The 15,610-nt window shown below is 37.0% G+C and overlaps 1 protein-coding gene across 2 annotated transcripts in view; it reads left to right on the top strand.

Annotated features, from left to right (window-relative positions):
• MAPK6 (mitogen-activated protein kinase 6) overlaps positions 1–10,344 on the top strand; it is a 36,950-nt gene extending 26,606 nt beyond the window's left edge. For both annotated transcript variants that reach the window (XM_033108540.1, XM_033108541.1), the window contains exons 4-6: positions 1,548–1,712; positions 6,098–6,299; positions 7,978–10,344. In XM_033108540.1, the coding sequence (XP_032964431.1) occupies positions 1,548–1,712; positions 6,098–6,299; positions 7,978–9,079 (1,469 nt within the window). In that variant the 3' untranslated portion in view covers positions 9,080–10,344. The remainder of the gene's footprint in view (positions 1–1,547; positions 1,713–6,097; positions 6,300–7,977) is intronic.
• Positions 10,345–15,610: the final 5,266 nt, after the last annotated feature.

The following is a 15,610-nucleotide window of genomic DNA, read 5'->3' as shown; positions in this document are numbered from 1 at the left end:
TCTTGTCCTGCTTTATTGGTAAGTTTGTGAACCATTCAATAAAAACAGCACCAGCGAGATCTAAGTGTTTACTAGGTATAGGCCTCAAACTCATAGAGCAATAAATGGCAAGGACTGAGCATTCATTGGAAATATATGTGTTTTTAACTTTCAGGAAGTATCCTAGCCATATTTTTTGATACTACTTAATATGTCCATTGGATGTCTAATAGCTTCTCAAATTTAACCTATCCAAAACTGAACTCCTGATATTTCTCCCTCTTACTTTCTCTTCCTGCTGTCTTCCTCATCGTAGTAAACCAGACCCGCTGTTTAGTTGTTCAGGCCAAAATCTTGGTGTTGTCCTTCACTTTTGTCAATACAGATCCTGTGGGCTTTTTCTTAAAAATATATCTGGAATCTAACTGCTTATAAGTAGTCTCTATCACTGTTCCCCTCCCCCCGTTCAGTCAACCCTTATGTCTCTTCTGGTCTAATGCAGGACTTTCTAATTGGGTTTCCTGCTTCAATATTTGCTATCTGTAGTCTAGTTACCACATAGCAGCCATAGTAGTTCTCTGAAAACATAAATCAGATTATGTCATTTCTCTGCTCAAAAATGGCTTCTCATCCAGTTCAGGATAAAGCAAACTCTTTGTGTCGTGGTACCACTCTGACCTCATCTCCTGTTACTTCCCCGCAGCCATCTATTTCAGCTACACTTGCCTAATTGTTGTTTCTTCGACCCGCCTTTGGGTTTTTCCCCATCTTCCTGGAACTCCCTTCCTCCATATGAATGTGTGGTGTGTTCCCTAATTTCCTGAACTTTCTGCTTCTCAGTGAGGCCTTCTTTGGTCAACTTATATATATTAACAACTGTAGCCCCAACACTGTTCTCTAGCCCCTTTAAGTTTACTCTACTTCATAGCATTTGTCACCATTCAACATAAATGTTTACAGTTATTATCTGTCTTCCTCCACTAGATTGTAAATTCCATGAAGGTAGGGACTTGGTCTGTTTTGTTTCACAGCTGTATGCTAAAGTGCCTTGCTTATAGTACATACTAATGTTGAATGAATTTCTAGAAATTAGTGGAAAAGCAAACTGAAGTTTTTTTTCAGTAGCGTAGTTTCCTCTGTTAATAATGGTCCTGAACTGTCAACTGAGCCTAACATATAACTATAAAACTTTTTGTTTCACAAATTTAGTACAACCCTCCATTTTATCAATGATGAAATCAAGTCATCACCATGTTAAATATTCCCAAAATTATAGCCAGTTAGTTGTACAGCTAACAGTGGTAGTTAGTTCCAGTGGTACAGTGGAAACAAAGAGCTAAAACTAAATATATCAGTGAGTATAAATTGAAATAGATAGGATTTTTGAGAAGATTGATGATATTCAAAACAATGAAACCTGCTGATTATTCAGTTAAAACCATTTCCCCCCAGTGGTCATTACAATATTTAAGTTAGTTTCTTATAGCTTTACAATGTTTATTGTCAAATAAATAAACATTGAGAAATGTGTTGATTTATGTTGTATTTGGTATTTTTTTTAATCTCAGGTGCACATGAACTTGAACAGATGCAGCTGATTTTAGAATCTATTCCTGTTGTACATGAGGAAGATCGTCAGGAGCTTCTCAGTGTAATTCCAGTTTACATTAGAAATGACATGACTGAGCCACACAAACCTTTAACTCAGCTGCTTCCGGGAATTAGTCGAGAAGGTATTGTGACTCAAGAATAACCATCATGTAATTTGTGTGTGTGTTTGTGTGTGTGTGTGTGTGTGTGTGTGTGTAAGTGTAAGCAAGCAGGATCTGTGTAGGGAAGTTTTAGCTTTTTATCCTTAGATGTGGCTTTCTCCCAAATAGTCTTTTAGATACTTAAAATATGCTTAAAACTTAAACTCTCACTTTCCCTTTTTTGGCCTGGCACTTAGGCTGGGATCTGTTTCTTTGCTCCTCTGAATAATTTTCCATTCTAAAAAGTGCATCCCTCTCTCCTGGTTCTAACTCCATTTACAGCATCTCTGTAAGCTGGAAGTTACCTACCATAGATGAGCATATTGAATCATTGGCCCTCACTAAGCTGGAATGGAGTTCCGTGAGGGTTATGTGATAAGTGTGGGTATAAGTATGAATGTGATTTAGATATGAAAGTGCGAATTGAGTCAGGCAGTGGAGGGAAAGCAAAGTCTTCAGGGCAAGGAGGAGATGGAGGAAAGAGCAAAACTCCATATGAGCAAACACAGCATGTAAGAGTTTGCGGATTGGCGTTAGGAGTATTAAGTGCTAATGTGAGAATTTCTGCAAACTTGGCAGTAGTAGGAACTTGGAGAGAATCATAACTTTGTTGACCACTAAAGCAATCATGTCTCAAAATATACAGTGACATATTTTTAGATTTGTTGATATAAATAAGATCCAAAAGTCTTTAACTCTTGCAGTAGTTATCTGTAATAAGAACATTTTTTAAGGACGAGCATTAGAGTTGAAAATACCTTTTTAAAAAGTTGATTGTGCCTTAGAAGCTGTGGTACATTTATACAATGGAGTATTACTCAGCTATAAAGAAGAATGAAATCTTACCACTTGCAACGATATGGATGGACCTAGAGAACATTATGCTAAGTGAAATAAGTCAGTTGGAGAAAGACAAATACCATATGATCTCACTTATATGTGGAATTTAAAGAACTGAAAACTAAATAGAAATAGTCTCAAAGATATAGAGGAAAAACTGATGGTTGCTAGATGGGGATGAGGGAGAAGGGGAAGGGATCAGACAGCATGAATTGGTAACCACAATATTGCCCCAGGGATCTGAAAGACAGTTTGGGGAATATAATCAATAATGTAAAGATTTTGTTAGGGCATCAGATGGGCACATGTCTTATTAGGGAGACCACTTCATGGACGGTGCAGATGCTTGACCACTGCGCTGTACACCTGAAGCTGAAGTTGAATAATATTATGTATCAACTATAATTTTATATATATATATATTTTATATAAAATATGTGTGTGTGTGTATATACACATATATATATAGTCATGGGATATGGAGTACAGCATAGGGAATAGCGTCTTTAGAATTATATATATATATATATATATATATATATAATGTCAGAGGGGCAATAGATTCGGGAGGGGGTTTATCACTTTATGAGGGGCAAAATATCTAACTATTAACATTGTTTTGTACACCTGAAATTAAATTTTTTTTAGAAGGTTGATTGTGCCTTATATCTTTAACAATTATCATACTGGATTAAAATACATCACTGTCAGGATTTTATAGTTCTCATGAATCAAAAAGTTAATGATACATAGTTTCCTAAACATCTAAACTTTCTGTGAACTATATACATCCATTATTCATGTCACCAACTCCAATCAAATGTGGTTCAGGTAAGTGTGTGTCAAAGTGTTTTAAAGTAGCAAATGTTTTGAGAAATAATTAGGCATTGGATAGCAAAATCATGACATTTTCTGTTTTCTTCCCATCAGATATGCTTGGAACTCATAGTAAATGCCTAAATAAAAAGAAAACAGCTATATTTAATTTCAACAGGTTTTTGCGGGCTTCCTTTTCAGTAGTTCTGTATTCTAAGCGGTCTTGGAGTCTGTCTTCACAATCAGATTCCATGGCTGGCTCTCTTGCTCCTAACCTTGTAGTCACTGTCATGCCATCCCTATTCGTAACTGAAAGCAGCACCTGACTATGCGTCAGTGTTGTCTGTGGGAGCTATTTAAAAATGCAGACTAATGCAGAGGTGAGGTGGGGAGCAGGGCAGGTGTCTACAGGTATGACGCTTCTCAGTCAGGTTGAAAGACACTGCTCAGGCTTAATATGGATCGGCTTGGGAGTGAGTCATTGGCTCTGTTGCTGTGTCTTATCAGAAGAGACATGCTAGAAATACAGGACATTGCTGTCACAGCATTTGTAATCTACCTAAATTTGAATCTTCTGTTTTCCTTCCCTCATTAGGGTGGGGACCATGTCTTATCTTAGCTATAAACCAACCTGAATATTTGGCTGATGGCTGGCATTTATTCATAATGTGTTGATGAATATCTTTGATAATGATAATGATAATCTTTGATAATGATTAAATTAACCGTTGGGCAAAGATCTTTGGTATTCACAAGTGGCAGAACTGCTCACATACAAGTGCAATGTAGGGTGGTTTAAATTCCTGACTATAAAGATTTACTACGTAGATATGCTCCACACCTGTTTCTTCTTTATTAGAATTGGAGTTTTAGTTTTGGGCAGAGCACATTCTGAGGCATTGGGGACTTAGTAAGAATAATACATGTTTTCTTATACTCTGTTCATGATTTTCAGAGGAAAAAACACAAGATTAAGTCCAAATGAATTGACACATTTAGACTACTAGAAACCCTACTCTGGTTAATGTCTTTAGACGAATACCCTCTTTTTCATTTCCCTCCATACTTACCTCTCATCTTCCCTTTCTCTATAGTTTACCATAATTTTCTATATCTTAGCACACTTCAGAACCATTGTTGCAAATAGACTGATTTCCTCCAGAGCAGTGCTGTCCAATAGAACTATGTATTATGATTGAAATATGCTATATACGCATACACCTGGGCACTCAGCCTGGCTAGTTTCTTTCGTATTTCTTCCTCTTTTCATCCGCTGCCTGCAGTTCTCAGATGCTGGGGATTTTAGAGTATACTCCTTCTGTGTAGTTAGATATACCTCCTCTTTCCCTCTAAGCATGGTGATTGTGCTGGGTCAACCATCCATAACTCTGTGCCTTAGAGTTTCTCTTGCCTTCAGACACATGGGCCCTGCGCTAATTAAGACTGATGTTTTTTGCAGGAGAGCCAAGAACCGCCTGATGTATTGTGAATGACTTTCTAGACGAGGGTAATATAATACAGAGGAGTGGGGAAAAGAAGGGGGCACACAGGAAGGAACCTCAGCCCTGGGCCACTGAAGGGCATGAATAGCAGTGAGCCTTCAGGTTTCTTCTCTTTAATCTTTATTAGACTGATTTGAGGATTGACTGAGATCATGTGAATAGGGTCTTTTCCAGAGTAGAGCTCAGTTTTAGAGAGAAGGATTTTCTTTTCCTTTGAGACAGGAAGGTAAGGGTAAGAGGATGTGTGGTAGACCGTAGTGAAGAAGTAAGAATTAGGATAAATGAGAAGTGGGTTTATCAGTTGAGAATGATAGAGAAGATTGAGACATAAAGAGGTGGTGTGGAACCGTGCTGAGCACTAGCAAAGGCTAAGTTGAAATTCTACAGTATGAGTTTGTAGTGAGCCAGATATGTAAGTGATTTCGCATAAGCTTTTATCAGTACTCTGACGGGAGCAGACAAAGGAGATGGTGGAAATGATTCAGAGTTGAAGATTCAGTTATAAATCATAAGGCATAGGAATTTGTGGTGGTACAAGGGCGACCTGTAGGCTTGTGGTAGTGTGATTCAGGCTGGGTGAGGAGCTTAGAAAGGCCTAGCAGACTGCGTGAGTGGGAACAGTTGGGTGTACGGTAGCTCCACCAGAATGCTAAAATGATCAAGTGCATTGTGTGATATGCTGGCGTGAGACTGGTGTGAACAGAGATGAACGAATTAGTACAACAGCTAGTCAGATGAAGGAAGGAAAGGGAAAGGACTTTTTATTAAGCACTAGGCACTAGGTTTTTAAATTTTTACACCTTATATGTTACATCTGTCTATCTACTTATCTATCCATCCATTTATCCATTTTTACACATGAAGAAACTGAAGTTCAGCAAGCTTAAGTAACCTAGTCAGTCAGTTAAGTTAGTTGCAGAGCCACATGAAATTGCTGTTTGACCATTTTTGACTGACAAAAATGGAAGTTGCATATGGTTCAAATTAATAGATTCCTTTTCTTTTCTTACTGGACAAATAATGAGATTGGGGTACATTTCACATTTTTACTGTGTTTATTGAATAAATGTTTTTTTAATTTATAAATCATACAAGCTAGTTTTATTTCTCTGACAAAAGTTAGCTTACCTTTCAATTGTATAGTCCCTTTTCCCCGTATGGGTTCGTGGACCTCCAGTATAGTTAAGGTATTTCATCCCTTTTTTGCAGCACTGGATTTCCTGGAACAAATTTTGACATTTAGCCCAATGGATCGGTTGACAGCAGAAGAAGCGCTTTCCCATCCTTACATGAGCATATATTCTTTTCCAACGGATGAGCCAATATCAAGTCATCCTTTTCATATTGAAGATGAAGTTGATGATATTTTGCTTATGGATGAAACTCATAGTCACATTTATAACTGGGAAAGGTAAATGGATCCTAAATTAGAAAAATATCATTTATTGTGTTTTCAATAAACCATAATGTATTGAGTTTTACTTTAAAATTATATATGATAATACAATGTAGAATTCTTAAAAATTTAGTAATGGTCTCTTTCGGTTTCTGCTAAACTTATCAATATCTTTGAATAGCCTTTATGTAAGTTAAATGCTATTTTGAAACATTTACAAAGCCATTTAGACATGTTTAGTTACTAAAATCACAAGGTCCTTTAAATGTGAGGGTTGAAGGTTGGAGGTGTAAACCATTTTAAACTATAGCTTTTATGAATGTCAAAATTTTTTAAGATGTTGGATGAGAAGTTTCAACTTTATTCAATAAGGTATCTCCATAAATGTCTCAAATTTTTACATAGAATCCATTATGTCTTAGGATATAAATTATTTTTGACTCATGGCAATATGTATATTCAAATATGTTTTTCTCGTGACAAAATTAATTTTGGGATGCATAACATAGGTTCAGTATAAGAAACTTTTCTAGTCTGAACTGTATAAAACATGAAAATGGATAATATTATACATTTAAGTTAAAGACTTTCTTCCCTCGGCCTCCTTTTAGGATTTCTAAATTTTTGGTGAAGTTTGGATATAATTCTGCTTCAAAGTCAGGTGATAGCATATAATGATAACAAATCAGTATTCTTTAAAATCTTCAGGTGATTTTATTGTTTAGCCAGGTTTGAGAATCACTAATGACAATCTTAAAACTTCAAGATTTCACGTATTCTGTGTTTAAAAGAAAAATGATTGCCAATTAATAATTAAAGAAGTAGTTAATGTTGAAATTTGTTTGTTTACTCATTGTATTTTTCCTCTTAAAATATGGATTGTGAATAAGTTTACACACATCTACCAATCACCTTTTTTTCTCCACATGAGCATTTCTACCACCTACATACAGTTCTTTTCACACATACCCAAAATGTCTTCCAATCTCTACATTTTCTGTCAGACTTAGTTAAGTCTTTTCTGTTTCCTTCTTCCCACCCCCCAACCATGTGTCTCAATCAGTTTCTGCTTGGGCCTGGTGTATTCACCTTGCTGTAAAGTGTCAGTAAGAGGACACTATATTCAGTTGTAGCACATACACATGGAGAGGTGTTTTTTTTTTCTTATTTGTGGTGATGAGTTCCATCAACCTTGACTTTTTCTAGTCTGCCTATTACCGATAGAGTGAAAATCTGTAAGAGACCTGATTGAGATTAGAGATCTGCATTTTGTGGCCATAAAGTATTTTTTCTCTGTGTGAAACTGTTAGAATTAAACTGTAGACATGCCAGCCATTCACATGTTTGTTGGCAGTTGTGTTTGAGGTGGATGGAAAATAGAATAGAGAAAAGAGAAAATAAGTGTGAAATGATAATTAGTCTTAAGAATGGAGGACTCAGTTTTATTATAATTATATATATACTTCATTAGTAATTACCAAATATTGCCTCATATTGTTTTATATAGTAAAAGGTCTTACCTATCTATTAAGATAATAAGTTCCTGGAGGGCAGGGAAGGCTCCTGTGAGGGGATAACACTCCTGTTATCCCTCATAGACCTATCACAGTGCTTTCACATACTGGGCACTCAGTAAACTTGAAAATGAAATCATACACCTGGGCTAACACTAATGTACTGATTGTTTTTTCAGGTACCATGATTGCCAATTTTCAGATCATGATTGGCCGATACATAACAACTTTGATATTGAAGAAGTTCAGCTTGACCCGAGAGCTCTGTCTGATGTCACTGATGAAGAAGAAGTACAAGTTGATCCTCGAAAATATTTGGATGGAGACCGGGAAAAGTATTTGGAGGATCCTGCTTTTGATACCAATTACTCTACTGAGCCTTGTTGGCAGTACTCAGATCATCATGAAAACAAATATTGTGATCTGGAGTGTAGCCATACTTGTAACTACAAAATGAGGTCATCATCATATTTAGATAACTTAGTTTGGAGAGAGAGTGAAGTTAACCATTACTATGAACCCAAGCTTATTATAGATCTTTCCAATTGGAAGGAACAAAGCAAAGAAAAATCAGATAAGAAAGGCAAGTCAAAATGTGAAAGGAATGGATTGGTTAAAGCCCAGATAGCTCTAGAGGAAGCATCACAGCAACTGGCTGAAAAAGAAAGGGAAAAGAACCAGGGATTTGACTTTGATTCCTTTATTGCAGGAACTATTCAGCTTAGTTCACAACATGAGCCTACTGATGTTGTTGATAAATTAAATGATTTGAATAGCTCAGTGTCCCAACTAGAATTGAAAACTTTGATATCGAAGTCAGTAAGCCGAGAAAAACAGGAAAAAGGAATGGCAAATTTGGCTCAATTAGAAGCTTTGTATCAGTCTTCTTGGGATAGCCAGTTTGTAAGTGGTGGGGAAGACTGTTTTCTCATAAATCAGTTTTGTTGTGAGGTAAGGAAGGATGAACAAATTGAGAAGGAAATCACTTACACCAGTTACTTGGACAAGTTCTTTAGCAGGAAAGAAGATACTGAGATGCTAGAAACTGAGCCTGTAGAGGATGGGAAGCTTGGGGAGAGAGGAAATGAGGAAGGATTTCTGGATAACAGTGGGGAGTTCCTCTTTAACAAGCAGCTTGAATCCATAGGCATCCCGCAGTTTCACAGTCCAGTGGGGTCACCACTTAAGTCAATACAGGCCACATTAACACCTTCTGCAATGAAATCTTCCCCTCAGATCCCTCATAAAACATACAGCAGCATTCTGAAACATCTGAACTAAAACACTCAGCAGACATTTCTCTTTGTATTCTTCATGAAATGTGTTTGTCTTTTTTATTACTAGTGTTTAAGTCATTTTTTTTTTTTACTTGAATCAGATGGTGTCATTTAGAAAGGATTTTATTAGTTTTCGGTTTTAAAAATCCAGACTTTTTTTCTACATGTGAGATGGTTTTCATTTTAACTGGCATGTCGTTTGCACACAAAAATAAAGATAGAGCAAAATAATGCAATGCAGGAGGAGACAAAAGAAATGCACTAAGACAAGAAACATTCTCTCATAGAACAATGATCTGTTTTACAGGAAACAAAAATCTTGCCTTGAAATTTACACAGTGAGACTGTACATAATTGCATGAAAATATCTATTTTTTTTCCTAAAACATTTTTCATTCATGAGTATTTTCAAGTTTTTCATACTGTACACATTTCTTAAAACACATGATACCAGCAGCAACTGCAAATGAATGCCGAATTTGGTACACATGTGTTATCTACCTCAAGGTAACAAAAGTATGTGGCAAAACATATACCACCCATAGTGCTTCACGATATGCACTTCTATTTAGCCAGCGTTTATTGTAGTAAACTATTCTTAATAAGATTCACTCACCATTTATAAATGTTCTGTTATACATTCTTTATAGTGAAGTGTTACTACATCACATCTTATTTATTTTAGCAAATCAGTATATTTTCTGTATTTAATTATAAAAAGTTAACTTAGTTTTTGAAATTTATTTGCAAATACACTTTTTCCATTTGGCACTGATTTGTTGCCTACTTAGCTGAATATATAATGTCAGCTTATCCTAAGGCTGTCCACGTACTTAATTTACTTAAGTATTCATTTTAAGTAAAGTGCTCACTGTGTATAGGAATTTGTATTTTGGAGGTGCTTGATCTATCTATAAAGAAAAATTAGGAATTACTTTATTATAAAATGCTCCTAGAAGTCTTAATTGTGTTTATTTTTTAAAAAAAATTGTAATGTTAGACTTGTGTGCATGGAAATAATTAAGGTACATCATTATTGTAGTTTAAAAGTTGTACATGATAAGACATACTTTGTTTTTATTGTATGTTTTTACTGAATGATCTCTTCCCCATCCCGAGGCAAAGCATGAATAAAATTAGGTTAAATGTAGCATGTGGCATTGCAGTCTCTTAGAATTTGTTTCATCTATTTTATTTTATTGAATACTGTCTGTATCTTTGGTTATCATGTTTAAAGAAAAAGGACAAATAAAACATGGCCAGCAAATATGGCTCCTGTTTAACTCTTTAGGTAATGAAAATTACCTGCTGGAATGAAATTTACTAGCAGAATCTTTAGTTCCACTTTTCAGCGTCTTTGAATTGTGGCTATAGTTTAAACTATGTTAGGCTAAAAGGCTTAAAAGGAAAAGGCTTTTTTTCTCCACACAAAAATTTCTTGTTGACTTACCTTATAGCATAGGCCGATTAACGGACAGGGGTACATTCTGATCAATGTATCGGTAGGTGATTTTGTTGTGCAAACATCACAGCGTGCACTTACACAAACCTAGATGGTACAGCTTACTACACACCTAGGCTACATGGTATAGCACTGTTTCATACGTCATCTGTCGTTGACTGAAACCTTATGCAGCACATGACTATTATTTCAAAAGTTATGTAAACCATTTTTCCTTTAACCTCACTTTCTGTTTGTCTTCCATCCTTATTTTGTACAGAGCCAGCTCTATTAATATCTGGACTTCTGCCTGCTCAATGACCTATTCATTTATTTCATCTGGATACACAAGCTTTAAAAACTGCAAATATTTTCTAGATGACTGTCACTGTTGCATGTTGTGGATTTAAATATGTACTCAAGTTACCTTAAACAGGCAAGCCTCTGGAGGGGAAGCTTTCTGTTTTTCACCATTGGATATGTTAGCTCCGAATTTTCATATATGCCCTTTATTATGTTGAAGTAATTTCATTCTGTTCCTAGTTTGTTGGGTGTTTTTGTTTGTTTTTTAAATCATGAAAAGGTGTTGTATTTTGTCAAATGCTTTTTCTGTATCAATTGAGATAATTGTGGTTTTTGTCCTTTCTGGTAATGTGGTATATTATATTGATTGATTTTTGTAAGTTGAATCATTCTTATATTCTAGGATTCCCACTTGATTGTGATGTATAATCCTTTTAATGTGCTGTTGGATTCAGTTTGCTAGTATTGAGGATTTTAGTATCAGTATTCATCAGGTGTATTGGTCTGTAGTTTTCTTACAATATCTTTGTCTAATTTTGTTATCAGAATAATGCTGACCTCACAAAATGAGTTTGGAAGTGTTCCCTCCTCTCAGTTTTTTAGAAGAGTTTGAGAAGGATTGGTGTTCTTTAAATGTTTGGGAGACTTCTGTGGTGAAACCATATGGTCCTGGACTTTGTTGGGAGGTTTTTGATTCATTCTTACTAATAGTTATAGGCCGGTTCAAATTTTTAATATCTTTACAGTTCACTATTGGTAGTTTGCGTGTTTCTAGAAATTTATCCATTTTTTTCTAGACTATCCAACTTGTTGGCATATAATTATTCATCATAGCCTCTTATGATCCCTTTTTATTTCTGTATCAGTAGTAGTATCTCTTTTATTTTTGATTTATGTTATTTGAGTCTTTTCTCTTTTTTGCTTAGTATAGCTCAGTGTTTGTTGATCATTTCTATTCTCTCTTTTATTTATGCTCTAATTTTTATTTCCTTCCTTAATAGTTGCTCTATCTTTGTTGTATTCTTATTTTGTTCCTGCATTGTTCTCTTGATATTCTGTAGTTTTATTAGATTGGTGCAAAAGTAAATGCAGTTTCTGAAATTATTTTTAACGTTTTAAACCCCAATTACTTTTGCACCAACCTACTATCAGTCTGTGTTCTCTTGTAGCACATTGAGCTTCTTTAAGATGGTTATTTTGAATTCTGTCAGGTAATTCATAGATCTCCATTTATTTTTGGCCAGTTTATGGAGATTGATTTTGTTTCTTTGGGCATTTTCCCTGTTTCTTCATGGGCCTTTTTTTTTGTTGTGATTTTTTGCATTTGGGGAAAAAAAGCCACTCTGCCTGTCTTTGTATACAGACTGGCTTTGTACTGGGGAAGATATTCACCAGTCATCCCAGCTAGAGATTCTGGGAGCATCTCAAACCTTTTATGGGGATTTGTCATCTCTGTGTGTGAAATCCCCCTGCCCCCTCAACACATTTGACAGTTTCTTTTTCTGGAGGTTGTAGTCTTTTGCACCTTTTGGTGTGTGTCTGAGGTACTGCAGGTTCTCTGGCTCTACAACAACTCAGCTGAGCTTGCTTTTCTTTTCAGTGGCCCCCTGGCATCCAAAGTGGTGCTTTGAGTCAAGTCAGACTGAAATTAGCCTCTTGAGCAGCCCCCAAAAGCTTGGAACATAGGACAGTTGTTCTCCTCTTCTCTTTCCCTCCCGAAGGAGAAGTTTTGTGGGGGGCTTTTCCTCCCAATCATGAGTTCTGCAGTCTTGGGAGAAGGGCTGACATGGTTGAAATGAAACAGCATTTCTTAACCATTTCTATGCACCTGTTCTTGGCTTTGAGGTTTTCTGGACTGCTGTGACTTCCTAATTGGTTTTTGGAGCTCGCAAAGGGTTTTTGGCCCATACATAGTTAGGTCAGTGTTTCTGTGGGGCATAGTGAGGTCTGGGCTTCCTATTCTGCCATCTTGCTTATGTTAAAAAATAATTTACTTTTGAAATGACTCATTCTGACTTAGAGGAATGTTCCAGCTGTTGTGTAGCTTTCAGACTTTTGGGATGATCTGTGTCAGATTTTATATATCTTAACCGATGGATCGGCATCACAATTTTTAGTACTATTTTTGAAGCTTGGAATTAATTAGACTTAATTTGGAGCCTGTACATTACCCACCTCACCCCCCTTTTTGGTTGTTACTTGGTTGCAAGCGTATAGAAAAAGTGTATAAAATTTTTAAAAAATGTATACACCACTTGCTTTGGTGTTTATTATATAGCATATTCATTTAGTGGGCTGGTCCTCATGTTCTGTGACTGAATTACTTCCTAATGTCAGCTTTTTCGGTTCCTATTGAAGTCAAAACTAGTAGTAGAGCCTCTGTTAGTTTTGAATTCAACACTAAATGGGTATATAATATTAGTCAATTGTAGTTTTACCCTTTGCTTGTTCATATTAGGATTGCTTTGTCAATTCATCTAATGTTGATTTGCATCAGATAAACACCTACAGATACAATTGAATCTATTTAAATCTCCCAGATGCAGTCACTTTTCTGAATAATTCTCATGCATAGTTTTATGCTTTTACTATATATGATTTAGTAAACATGTAATAGTTTGCATGTTGTAAAATCTCATGGCATATTATTTGTAGCTTTTTGTACTTTGTAATTTTTTGCTCAACATGTCTGCATTTTTTGCTCAACATGTCCCTGAAATTTAACTGTTGATAACATGTAGCTCTAATTGCATTTTAATTGCTGTGTTGCAATGTATTTATGTTTTTAAAATGACATTTGCTTTCAAACTTTTGCTCCTACGAACATGTTTGCAGTGAGAATTCTTGTGAACATAAAACATGTGCGTCTTTAGGGCGTATATCTAGAAGTAGAATTGCTGGGTGTAGTATCTCATATTAAAACTGGCTAGAGAAGAAAAAGAACAAAGTAGGAACTGGGAGATCTGAGTTCTGGGTCCAGTTTCACTTACTCTCTGTCATTTGGGTGTCACATCTCTATGTACCTTATTAACCAATAGAAGCAAATTACTGGACCATAACAATACAGTCTCCCGGGGAGAACTTCTGAACAGGATGGTGCCATGTTGAATTTAACCCACTATAATGACCATGGTGATTAGACTTTATCAATATACTGCTTATAGATCTTACTTCTCTAATAGCTACATTGGACTGGGTGCAATCTGCCTTTTAAACAGATTGAGAATGAAATTTTGTGTTCAATGCATCCTTACCATTTGACTGGTGGAAGAAGAGACAAAAGTATTGGAAGCCCAAGATTGTTTACCTTTGAAAGAGTAGTGTGAACTCACCAAGCTTGTTCCTCATGGTGGCTGGGGCAGTTTCCTTAAATAAGCCAGGTGAAGAGAAGAGTCTTTGTGAGCTCTTCCAATGGTTGGTATGTAACAAGTGTCTGACTGAAGAGGTGTTTGACCACCCCTATTGGAGCACTGTCGCAGTTCCAATGCAGAGGTCTAACAAGCAGATTCCATTGGATTGGCATGTTTCTGTTCGATGCCTTGGTATATTGCAGTGGTGGTGTTACAAATCTAGCTGAACAGAATACTTACCTCCATTACAACTGTCCCCGGCGGCAATGCCTTGCCTAGCTCCTCGTGCTGCTGCAGGATAGTGAGTGGTGCTGTGCCAGATCCTGGGCTCCTGGTTCAAACTCCAGTCCAGGCCTGTTTCTTCATGCCCAACGTAAACCACAAACTTGGATTCATATTTGCCTGTATACTTGGACTCTGCTTCCAGCTGTGCTTACCACTCCCACAACCATCTAATTTGAACCTGAGAGTTCAAATTAGCTGCCAACTGAGACATTGACCTTTGCAGTATTGCATAGTCTTTGAGCACACATGCTTCATCAGCAGATCCAAACTAAGCTTAAAACTACATTCTACTGCTTACCAGCCTTGTATAGGTTATTCAGTCTCTTGATTTTCCTCCTTTAAAATAGGGCTATGGACAATTTGTGGAGTTGTTGTAAAGGGCTTAAATGAGATGCACACAAAGCCTTTTAGCGTAATGCCTGGGATTTCATAAATTATCATTGCTCTTGTCCTGTTTGAATGTTGTCCTCGCCTCCCAAATTGCACTGAAACTCTGACCTTTGCTTTGCATCCCCTTATCTAAGTATCTTAACTTGTGGCCCTGACGTACAGATGGCTTTGTGTTCTGGCCATACTGCTCATCAGCTCTGCCCAACTCCTGGCGCCAGTTTTTGGTCTTCCTCACCAGCCCAGGCCTGTGCCTGAACGACTGCAGCGTAAGCAGCTCTCAGATCCCTGAAGACTAGACTGAGTTCGTGTGCACTTTGTGTTTGCTGTGAGTAGTCTGCATTGCCTCCCCCTCTCCGCCACCCCCCCGAATAAGCATCTTCATTTGGAAGCCAAAGCCTTGTAAGTCATCCTGTACTCCTTCCTCTGAAAACCCACATCCCATCCTCCAGGGAATCGTGGCAATGTCGGGATCTGACCACGTCTTACCATCTCCGCTGCCGTATGGTCTAATCCACCATCATGTGTCTGCCAGAACTATGGCAATAGCCTCCAAACCGGTCTCTCTGGCCCCATACAGTTTCTTCTCACTACGGCGGCCAGAGTGATCCTTCTAAATCATAAGTCATGTCACTCCTCAAGTTACTCAAAATCTGAATGACCCCTTTGGGGCAGCTGGTTACTCTGTTAGAGCACGGTGCTCTTAACAACAGGGTTGCCGTTTCCATCCCCACACGGGCCACTGTGAGCGGCGCCCTCCACAACTAGA

Source organism: Rhinolophus ferrumequinum, chromosome 6, assembly GCF_004115265.2.
Source record: "Rhinolophus ferrumequinum isolate MPI-CBG mRhiFer1 chromosome 6, mRhiFer1_v1.p, whole genome shotgun sequence".
In the NCBI taxonomy this organism is placed as follows: Eukaryota; Metazoa; Chordata; class Mammalia; order Chiroptera; family Rhinolophidae; genus Rhinolophus; species Rhinolophus ferrumequinum.
The sequence above is the reverse complement of the archived record's forward strand: the minus strand, read 5'-3'. Positions and strand labels throughout refer to the sequence as shown.